The sequence below is a fragment of the Larimichthys crocea genome, chromosome VII (assembly GCF_000972845.2).
Source record: "Larimichthys crocea isolate SSNF chromosome VII, L_crocea_2.0, whole genome shotgun sequence".
Lineage (NCBI taxonomy): Eukaryota > Metazoa > Chordata > Actinopteri > Sciaenidae > Larimichthys > Larimichthys crocea.
The window spans coordinates 2663486-2675527 of NC_040017.1; the positions used below are offsets into that span (position 1 = coordinate 2663486).

At 40.6% G+C, this 12042-nt stretch overlaps 1 protein-coding gene across 1 annotated transcript; it reads left to right on the forward strand.

Moving 5' to 3' along the window:
* Nucleotides 1-343: 343 nt before the first annotated feature.
* LOC104935347 (dehydrogenase/reductase SDR family member 13) lies at nucleotides 344-9323 on the forward strand. Its single transcript, XM_010751176.3, has 5 exons — nucleotides 344-524; nucleotides 3422-3540; nucleotides 5851-5974; nucleotides 6102-6428; nucleotides 7841-9323. Exons 1-5 carry the CDS (start codon nucleotides 398-400, stop codon nucleotides 8098-8100), a joined length of 957 nt encoding a protein of 318 aa, XP_010749478.1. The 5' UTR covers nucleotides 344-397; the 3' UTR covers nucleotides 8101-9323.
* The last annotated feature ends 2719 nt before the right edge of the window (nucleotides 9324-12042 follow it).

Sequence of the window (12042 nt, forward strand, 5' to 3'; positions counted from 1 at the left end):
CTTAAAATCTTATGGTTTAAAAATCAATCAACAATGAATAATAAATGAACAATGAATTTGACTTCATATGGATATATGGCGACATCTGCCCGGTCAATAAGGCTAAAACCGGGAAGTCCCACCGGATGTTGCTTTAACTATCATTCGTTGTCCTTCAAAGCAAATTCTTTATGATATTGTTGAAATAAAAACGTAATTCTAAATGATGTAGTTTTGCCACTTTTATCAAAAGCTCCCTGTGTTTGTATATGTTTGTAAAATAAATAGACAATTCTTTCTGAACAAACAGTAAAACATGTTTTGTTCGCGCACAAAGATTTTATTTTGAAAGTCTTGACCGGAATGATCCATGAACATCTCGTCAACTTAACGTTGATGTTGTGGGTTCGGTGCAGAGATGTCAGCGCTGCTCTGCCTCGCAGCAGGAGCCGTGTGTCTATATGTGCTGTTGTACTACGCTGTGTTCAGAGGAGCGAGCTGCTCCAGCTCAGTGAGGCTCAGGGGGAAGACCGCCATTGTTACAGGTAACTGTTAGCTCCTGCTAACGTGTTAGCCTCACTCATACTTCCTGTCTGCTGGTGCAAACACAAAACTCTTCCCTGAGTGTTGTTCTGTGTCAGTCACACTCCAGCAGCTGACAGTATACAGACAAAACCACATCATATATAATGTACATTTGAAATTAAACCTGTGCTAAGGTCTTTACAAATCAAAAACTACATAAAAATAAAAATAGAATACGATTTTTTAAATAGAAAAATAAGAAGTAGACCTACAAATGGAAGTAAAAACCATATACAACTAGAAAATTCCCGCAGAAATTTTGAGAGTGACGAGTGGGCTGTTGCCGGAGGTCTGTAGTCAAAAAGCACACCTCAAATAGTAATTATTAACATGTTTATTTAGACACAGGAGCAGCAATTAGCATTAGCATGTTAGCATTAACATGTTAGTATTAGCATGTGTTTAATTCTTAATGGCTAATATTAATTTCTAGCACGCATGTTAGCATTAGAATGTTAGCAAATTATCATGTATTTAATTCTTAGTGGTTTATGCTAATTAGCATTAGCACGTTAGCATTAGCACGTTAGCATTAACATGTATTTCATTCTTAGTGGCTAATTGCTAGCGCTGACGCGCACATTAGCATTAGTGTGTTAGTAATTAGCATGTATTTAATTCTTAGTGGCTAATATTAATTGCTAGCACTGACGCGTTAGCTGCTCTGCTGTCTCTGTCTGTCATTTTAGACAGACAAGTTCAAATTAAGTGCCAATAACTGCTAAAATGGCCGCCGCTGGGCTTCTGCTTGCTGGCTTCTGCCTGCCTTTTGAAAATAGCCCCCCTCTCCTCCTTCAGGCAGGCTTGAGGTTGCCAAGCAACCAGGACCAACTGCCTAATCAGCAGAGCAGTTACTGCACATGTTAAAATGTCAGTTAGAAAGACAGAGACAAAGAGAAAATGCTGAGATCATCCCTCGAAGAGGAAGGATCTCTGGCCAAACTGTATTTCCAATAATTGAACCGGCTTCACTTTGAGCATCCTGAGCCCTTCCTGAATGTCTACATAGTTGTTTTGTGTCGATAAGTGAAGAAATGTGCCCTTTACAGCAATTCAGAGAAAGGTTACTTCTGCTTTCCTCCAGAAAACTTCCCGCCATTTTAACATGACAGTCTATGAGGCTGTCAATGGGTGTTGCTGCTGCATCTCTGCATCTCCTGCCAAAACGATATTTCTGACAGTTTTAGCAGCCGAATGTGAGTGAAACGACAAATTTTACTACATTTCTATGTATAAATCGTGTCTGTAGTGGTGCATTTCAGACCACGGCAGTCGAATATGTTTTATTTTTTCACTGATTTTTCTCCCTGCTCCTCACTCTAGCTGATGATGTCATCCACTGTAGCACAAACATTCCGCCACATACACACCCATTATAAACCCAGAAATTTGACTAAAAACCTGCTCAACTTTAAGCCTTGATAGTTTAAACGGTAAAAGCTGTCTGTGAAAGTCTCTCGGTGAAAGTATGCCAGAGCATTCCCTATGCGAAATCTCTGTGAATCTCTTGAAAATGAATAATAAGACAAAGAAACGGCACTTGTCAACTACTCCCATAGGCACTCGTCACTAACTAGAAAATCCCCACAGAAATTTTGAGAGTGACGAGTGGGCTGTTGCCGGGGGTCTGTATTCAAAAAGCACACCTCAAACAGTCATTTTTAACGTGTTTATATAGACACAGGAGCAGCTAGCGTTAATACGCTAGCAATTAGCATGTTAGCAATTAACATGTATTTAATTCTTAGTGGCTAATGTTAATTGCTAGAGCAGACGAGCATGTTAGCATTAGCATGGTAGCAATTATCATGTATTTAATTCTTAGTGGCTAATTTTTCTAGGAGTAGTAGCAGAGGGAGTGCAGATTGACAATAACAGTATCCAGCAGTCAGTGCAAGAGAGAATAAGATTATCAATAGTTTATTGTCCTGTCTGAGCCTAGTTTAGACAATTTAAATCTCTCTTCAGACATTCAGACTTACTATAAATGTATACAATCAAATAAACATACATCGTACAGATGTACCATCTTATCATCCCAGTTTATAAGTGTAAAATAAAATATATTATGAGACGGAGCAGGTCCAGTATTGACTTCATTCATACTAGCTCTATTATAAGCCCATGTCTGTTCCCAGTGAACAGTCAGCTTTCACAGTTTTAGCCCCTCAGCCTTGACAAAACCAATCACTGAGGTTAATCTCAACTCAACTGAAACTTTATTTATAAAGCACATTTAAAAACAACTGAGGTTGACAAAAGTGCATGTACAGATTGATACAAATAATATACATATAATACATTAGGTGCAATAATTACAACCAAATGATAAGATACTTAAGTTTGGTTAAAAGCCAGGGAGAAAAAGTTAGTTTTTAAGGAGGATTTAAAAACCTCAAATGATCCAGCAGATCGGATGTGCCAGGGCAGATTATTCCATAGCCTAGGGGTCGCTGCCACAAAGGCTCGGTCACCTTTGGTTTTTAGTTTTAGTTTAGGGGCAACCAGTAGCAGCTGACTACAGGATCTCAGTGTTCTGGCGGGGGTGTGAATATGAAGAAGCTCGGTTAAATACTGGGGGGCCATTACGAGCTTAAAAAACAAACAATAAAATTTTAAAATCTATTCTAAAAGCAACCGGTAACCAGTGTAGTGACGCCAGGATAGGGGATATGTGGTCACGCTTGCGTTTGCCAGTAAGGAGGTAATGTCAGCGCATCACACGTAGGGCTTTCAGTTGTAGACCTTCCACCAGCATGCAGAGAAATACCTGCTATATATAGTATAGTGTGCTGGAAGACAAACATTTCTGACTCACTGGTTGATGTTGATTTGTGTGAATGGTTTCCCTGTGCAGGAAGCAACACTGGCATTGGCAAGGCCACAGCTCTGGATCTGGCAAAGAGAGGAGCCCGGGTAATCCTGGCCTGCCGTGACAAGGAGAAAGCTGAGGCTGCAGCTTTTGACATCCGCAGAGTGAGTACAGTGAAAGCAGACATGCCCCAGTGTTCAGATATACTGGAGTGTAACGACCCGGCTCTCAAAGCAAAAGGAGGTGAGGGCAAGCGGATGCTGTTTAAAAAACAAATGAATATAACATAAAGAGAACTCTATAAACCAGTGTCTATACTGTCTGTATGAACAAATCAGAAGGAAAAACTTCTCTATCTTACCTAATTTCTAATAAAACTACTGACTCCAGCAGAAATTATCTCTAAACGTGTGTGTAAATCAAAGTAATCCCAGCCTAGTCCTGCTAACAAACGAAAACATCAATAACAAAAGACACGTTAACACTAGGGACGTAAACGGTTAATCAGTTAATCGGTTAATTGTCGAAAAGAATTTAATCGATTAAATTAAATTAATTCGGTTAACTGAATCTAGGGCGTTTTTTTCAGTGAAATGTCATGGTGCCATTGCTTAATCTAGGCCACACCGAACGTACCTGAACATAACGCAGCGACAGATCCGGCACACAAACATGAGGCGGAGTGGAGTATGGAGCATTTCAAACTAAGTAATCATGACAAAGACGCTCAGTGTAAACTCTGCGCTACTACGTTTAAGTTCAGCAGCTCTACAACCTTCAAAACCTGCATGCAGCTGTGTTGACGTGCTGACACCCTAGAAATTAGTATTAGCCACTAAGAATTAAATACATGGTAATGCTAACTAGGGCTGCCACAAATGATTATTTTGATAGTCGACTAATCACCGATTATTTTTTCAATTAGTCGACTAATTGGATCATAAGTAAATTGACTGTCCGGAAGACAGGCGGGTGGACGGGCGCTGAAAAGCTTGCGGAAGGAGCCGTGAGCCACCTTCGCCCCCGATACTTTCCATGCCGACCCAGAGCCGTCGCGGAGGAAATGCGCCCGGCGGAGGCCAGCCAACGCCAGGAAGAGGACCCACCAACGATGCATCGACTACTAAATTAGTTGTCGACGATTTTGTTCGTCGTAATCGTGACTAATCGACTAATCGTGGCAGCCCTAATGGTAACATGCTAATTGCTCCTGTGTCTAAATAAACATGTTAAAAATGACTAGGTGTGCTTTAGCTGAGGTGTGCTTTTTGAATACAGACCCCCCGCAGCAGCCCGCTCGTCACTCTCAAAATTTCTGCGGGAATTTTCTAGAGGCCCTCTAATTTTACTGTCACCTTCCTCAGGGATGATTTAAGTTGTGTTCAGTACTACATGTTACTGTAAGTTTCCAGGGATAGTAATCTTACTGTTACCTTTCTCAGAACAAGGGAGATTATAAGTGGTGCTGCTAATGTTTCAAGTTTTTCATGTAAGTACTTTGTGTAGGCTAAGCCCATATTGTATAGCTTTAAAAAATCTTTTATGTTGCTTATTGTTTCACATGCAACAGGTGAGCCAGTGCACAGTTATTTTTTTATGTATTTCAATTTTCTGTGCAGAATTTATTTTGGTTAAATGTCATATCTGTACCGTATCCCCACTGGTACAATAAAACATTAGTTGAGGAATATAACATGCATTTTTTATTCAGTATATAAGCAATATTTTATGTTAAAGACACCGTGACAAATGTATGTTCTCAGGAAAAAATATGCTTATCAGTTAACTGTTAATCGACCGATAAGGTCAATCAACTAATTAATTAATGAATTAATCGATAATTTGCATCCCTAGTTAACACCAGTTAACAAGCTAATTCCAAATTCTAACGACCGAGCCGCTCCAATCGTGGTCCTCCAGGCCTCCAGGAAGGGATGACGAAAGTGACCCTGCCTTCTTCATCTAGGGCCAATGAGGAGTCAGTGACTGATTGGCGTAGTAAATAAAAACACTACAAACAAAGACATACCAGGGTGAGATGGTGGTGGCCGTGTTTATATGAGCGTTATGATAATCTGGAGTTTATTTAGCCTACGCTCACTAATCCAAAGGAAATGATGACCCTAAAAACTCAATACACCACAGACTGCACGCCCCCACAACATCTCGCTACCATTCTTAACCAACAGAGTGGTCAAGACCACCATGCTAATATGAGCCTGGCTAAATTACTTTAAATAAACTAGTGTGATTCAACCATGGTTCGGCTTGGGTGTCTTCAGTGGTCGCACAGCACTAAAACATAGTGCGGAGAAAGGTGAAAGAATCAGGTCCAAAAGTCTGGAAGAGTTAACACAGGTAAAGCTAACATATTACAAGTCTGTGGTCAAACAGTTCCATAGTATTTTTACTTGAAATGCCCATCCCTGATGATGTTTATTACAGCATGATAACCCAGCATTGATGTGCTTCAGGAGAGTGGGAACACTCAGGTGGTGTTCATGCAGTTGGATCTGTCCAGTTTCAAGTCTGTTCGCAACTTTGCTGAAAACTTCCTGAAGAATGAGCCCAGACTGGACATCTTGATCAACAACGCAGGTGAGGACATTGGTGGAATATTCTTTTCCATGCAATATGGATATAAAGTATATTAGTTTAGACTTCACCTCTGCAGTGCTGTCAAATGGAGGCACACTGAAAGTATTTGAACCCCTCTGTGTTTCAGGTGTAATGAGTCCAGGACGTACCAAGGAGGGCTTCGGCATGGCGTTTGGGGTAAACCACCTGGGTCACTTCCTGCTCACCAACCTGCTGCTGGAGCGACTGCAGCAGTGCGGTCCTAGTCGAGTGGTCACTGTGTCTGGACTCCTGCAGCGCTTTGGCAACATTGACTTCCCTCTGCTGGCTTCCAACAAGGATTTAGTGACTGATCAGTCTACCTGGCACAACTTTCAAGCCTACTGCAACAGCAAGCTGTGTAATGTGCTCTTCACCAGGGAGCTGGCCAACAGGCTGGAGGGCACCAGTGTCACCTGCTACAGCCTCCACCCAGGTCAGTGCTTACGAACTTAGGAATTTAGTGTTATGTAACACATCCTCTGGCAGCTGTTTTGGAGGTTGAGACCATTTGCTTGAAATATTTATATTTTCGGCCTCTCCTATTTAACGGTTTCAAGTCTGTTGTGCCTCTGACCACACCCCATTAGCTTTAATTAAGTTATAATTAATGATAGAAAGCTGACAGATGTTCATCAGTGGAGTGGGAATCATCAAAGAACGATGGCAAAATGGTACAGCAAGTATGTTCCTCACTTGTTTTTAGACATCAACTGTTAAGTGATGGCTCTCTGATGCTGGAAAGAGACACAATGCTTGTGTGGGCATTTGTTTGATTTAGTGAACGCTAACATTAACGTTTCTGCAAAGAAATTCAGCTCAGTTAAATTGAGGGATTGTTACATCATTCAAAATTGCACCTGTATAATATTACAGACAAAATTAGTTGAGCTCCTCAGCCATCTTAACGTTAGCCGCTGATGATTTCCATTTTCCTTTCCCTGAACTGAAGATTCAGTATTTTTACTGAGGTACTTCACTTAAAACTTAAAATTGCCATGACATGGATTCATATTATGACTGAAGTTCACTGGCAAAGTTGCATCAGTGTAAGGCAATGAAAATAACTGAAAGAAATGTCTTAAACTAATGTAGCAATCTGTTTGCAGTCTGTAACATTAGTTTTTCTCTCATACATGGTTGCGTTTAGATGATGCATGGTGGGATATTACATTACAATAAGAGCAGCAGTGATGAACTTTCAACATGGGGCCATGAAGAAACATTTCAAGTGATACTACTAACAGAAACATGTTCACATGTTGATCTAATAAGATAAATATATTAGGTTGATGTGAGGACAAAGTGCTGCTGCTGCTGCTGCTGTCTTGGCACAGCGCTCCAGGATGCTTTCACTTTGGTTCATGCAGCAGTTCTACGGTGATAAATGTTGTTGCTCTCTGTCTAAAGAGAGTCCATGTTTGACCTGGCACAGCACTTCACTGTGCTGAGTTGACGTATGTTATGCAAATGGACGTGTTTTTACAATCAATGATGTGGATGAATCCGATCAGCCCTAAAGCTAACCTTCTTGAGTCATAAGCTTCTACACTAGATATCAGTGCATGTTTTCCACTACCATTTGGAGTAAAGTCTGTGGTCAACGTAAGCCCAAGTAGAGAGGATTTTCAAAGTCTGTGGTCATCTTGAATCTACATCAGTAGTTGTTGGCACTTGTTGCTGGGGCTTTATGGACCTCCAGTATGGCTGCCACTGGCTTCTATTATGTCAGAACATCTTTGTGCGAGGCTTGCATCTGAAACTGTAGACTCTCTGTGAGCTGAGCTGTGTCTTGTAATAAACGTGCAGCACCGAGGCAAACATCAGATGGATCCTTTCTTTTCACAGGAGTCATCTACACAGATCTGTGTCGCAGTATGAGCCTGTGGCTGCAGCTCCTCATGATACCCTTTGCCAAGCTGTTCTTCCTGGACCCTGAGGGGGGTTCCCAGACCACCCTATACTGTGCCCTGCAGGAGGGCATCGAACCTCTTAGCGGACGCTACTTCTCAAACTGTGCACTGCAACAAGTGGGAGCCAAAGGACGGGATGATGCCGTGGCAAAGAAGCTGTGGGAAGTGAGTGAGAGGTTAACCAGTTTATCATAACAGACTGAACCTTAATCCAGAACCTCAGAGGACTGCATGAGTGCTTCATGCCTTATCAAGGACTTCAACAAAAGACCTGCAGAGTTGATGTCTTATTGTTGTTCTCTGAATCTTTAAGGACTGCTTTGTTACCGTGTCATACACGTATGAGGTGAAGGGTGTTATGAGCATTCAGCAGTGCAATGTTTTGATATTTTTAAATGCTTACAATGGTGGGGCTTTTAAAAGGAGACAGCACAACAGAGACAAAAGAGGCAAAGCTAACAGCACTCCAAACCCCAAAAGACCTCCATGTGGATTTGCTCTCTGGCCTCGTAAAGTTAGCAGACTTGACGCTAGAATCGCACTAATTGAAGAAATGCACAGGGAATTCCAGGCACTGCACTAAAGCCTAGAATCAGGACCAAATGCACAGACAAACACAGTGAAAACAAATCCACCACAGCACTCTGTTAACACTATTACCATCCCTATTACCTGTGTTGTCTCTGAAAACAAAACCATGAAAGAAGCTATTCAAGATTTACAAGCAAGCAGCACGAGAGACAGTTTCTTTTTTTTCACTGGAACTCCTGAACAAACCTCAGATGTCCCTGAAAAAGGATTCATGACCTCAAACTACCTGCAGACAATGTACGCCAACAACTCACCCATGACCAATCAGTGCAAAATTTGAGCACTACAAACAAAATCACACACACCATCATTAAGTCAGCTGACATCACCTTGTTCTTTGACTTAACTTTTGTTAACTTCTGTATTTCTTGTTTTGTTTCTTCGTGTTTAAGTTCTACCATGAATGAATGAACACATTTTCTCTGGTTTTCTGTGGACTGAGTCGCCTTTCATACCTGTATTAATAAAGTTTGTTCTCTCCGAGTCAGTACAAATTGAGTTATGACAGAACAGATAAATATCACTACAGATTTGACTGCTTTATGATCTGTGACATTGCTTCATGTTTCTATCTATTTGAAAATGTTTGGCAGTTTTCCACTAATGGACTAGGGCAGATTTTATCAATGGAAGCCTGATTACTATCAGTCACAAATTCCAGCCATTTAAAACAAACTTAAACTCAAAATATCAGAGTGCTCAAAAATGATATAACTTCATCAAAATGAATGCAGAAATCAGTTTGTTATACAGAACTGACTGTGCAGGATGACTGATTATTAATTGTAGCAGGTAAAATTTGAAATAAAAGACAAAATGCAAAGATACTGATGTTGGAATCAGTTAATAATAATTAAACAACATAAGAAAATGTATTTCCTTGAAGGTAACATCTTGTTAGAGGTGGGATGGGTGACTCTGACGACATACTAACAGATTTATTCATTTGAAAGTTATGTCATTATTAAATGTATTAAAACACCACATGCTTTCATACTAACTTAGTGATCTCCGACAAATCTGCAAAGGTCTTTGCAGAATTTCTTGTGGAGAACAATGCAAAAACATTTCATTACATTATTTTTATATTTCTTTTAAATTTCTAAATTGTCATGGGAATAATTTTTAATAAATTAGCTTATTTACAATAACGTATTCATGAGGGCACGTCCAGAGTTTTTTCAATATATGTAATTTACAGATGTCATCTGTGAGAAACAGTTTTTCCTACTGGGGAGTCGGTTGATTTGGCAAAGCCGACTTTATGAGTCAGGAGATAACAGGACTGACTTGATAGGTGAGTGCAATGCTCATTTATTTCAAACAAACAAGAATTAGTTATGGTTGTATTTGTTATGTTGTTATATTTGTCTATTAGTTTGACGCTGATTGTGATTTTTGGATATATTACACATGTTTTGGATCTGTCATGTATCATCCTTCCAGTTATGGATAACTGGTCTTGATCAGAAGATGTAGGAGGTCAAAGTCAACACCTCTCTGAGAAATAGATACATTTACCTCATGTGATACCTATTTGAGAAGGTGCTAACGTTGGCTTAGTCTTGTAAAACTGAAACTTTTTGAACATTTTATCCACTGGAGGTCGTCTATGTCCATTGTGTCCACAGGGGGGCAGTAGCGTAGCACAGTTCTAACAGCAGAACCAACATCATCTTTTCATGCTGTTCCTTGGCTGTTGTTGCTTGGAGCAAGGTTGTTGAGGACCTTAACCTAGCAGACCTATGGATTCTGTTCATTATGAGCACTGATTATTAACACGGGTAGGCATGAAAGCCGGGTCAGTTGTGTGTGTTAAGAGAGGTGCTCTTGTAATTACTCAGTAGGACATTCTTCTGCCCAGGCTTCTCCTTTAACCTCTGTGTTGGTGGGGAGGAACACACTTCCACGATCGATTCCTATCTCCTTCTGCCTTCACCTATCCTCTGTCCCTTTCTTTCACTCCCCCCCCACTGCTGTCTCTGCTGCATGCTGAAAGGACCCATGGTAAACTTGAATCCTCCTTGAGTAGCAGCTTTAATGACAATCCAGTTACAGTTCAGTACTTCACCTCACCTGTTCCAGGGAACACCGGGCAAACATTTATAGGCAAGAGGTCATTAAGTTCAACATCAACCTGAACAAGAATAAACACCAACACAAACCGTTTCAATGATCTCCTGACAGCAAGATCTGTGGATTACCCTGAAAACACAGGAGACATTGTTTCTGCAAACAGAATTAAATGTAATTTTTCTTCACTACAAATAGAATTCCATTCACCTCAACTGTATCTCACAAACATCAGCACAAATAAAAGCTCTCTGCATAGCTAGATACCACTGAAAGTAAAATCTGTTTTTTCATCAATAGGCTGGACCAACCAGTTATTTAAAACTCCTTGAGCTTTGAAAATTTCATCATTTGATTGTCTCATGGGCTGTTTGCTGTTGTGCTGCTCTAGTGGCTCCTGCACATTGCAGGGCAGGATGGTGGCTGTGGCTCAGCAGGCAGATTGGTTAGTCCATTAATTGTAGGGTTGGTGGTATGACCCCTGCACCCTCCTGTTTACATGTCATCTTTGTCCCTTTGCAGGACATTCACCCACCATGAACACCCTCTTCAGCAACATGTTGAGCTTACTCGGTTTATAGTTGCATTGTTGCACGCTCGTCCATCATAGTTCTGTTCCAGGTCTTTTGGGGTCTTCCAAGTTTTCTTTCAGTTTAGTCTTTTCAGTGGTGATGATGGTGATGATGTCTTTCCTTGTGTTTTGTCGTAGTTTTTGGAAAGGATGGCTATATGAAGTCCTCATGTTTCCTGCTTTGCATACCCATATACTGTGTTGCTTTTCTGGTGTCTCTGATAAAGCTTTCACTTTCTTTAGTCTGTGACCCCACAGTTAACATCCAACTTCTGTTACTTTTTTGTAAACTTTGAATTAACTTCATCCATCCATTATCTGTAACCACTTATCCTCATCAGGGTCACTTTGGGCGAGAGGCAGGGGGACACCCTAGACAAGTCGCCAGTTCATGTCTTTATTCTGCAGGAGTACCTGGGGAGACATACACACTTAAACTGACTAATAGATGCAACTAATGGCTAATTTTAGGAGCTGAATACAATACTACATATAATAATATTACATATTACAATACAACAACAATACATATTTGTATGTGAAGCATGCATGTCTGCGTGGCTTCTCTCTAGGTACTCTGGCTTCCTCCCACAGTGCAAAGACATCATAGTCCACCCTGATGAGGATAAGCGGTTACAGATGATGGATGGATGGATGGATATTCATGAAATCTATCACCTTACAAACAGCCTGTGAGTCTACTCTAGTTTGATCCCAGACTAGTTTGGACTGGTATCAGTCTTGTGCTACTTATGTACGTCCTTCTCCTTCACCCCATTGTCCCTATTTTCCCTATAACTAGTCCAACATGACATAGTTCTTTCAAGGAAACTTTGCTTGAAATTCTTTCAAATGCTGTTTCAAATGTCTTCTTCACTTAAATTTAATATGTTGATCCCTGA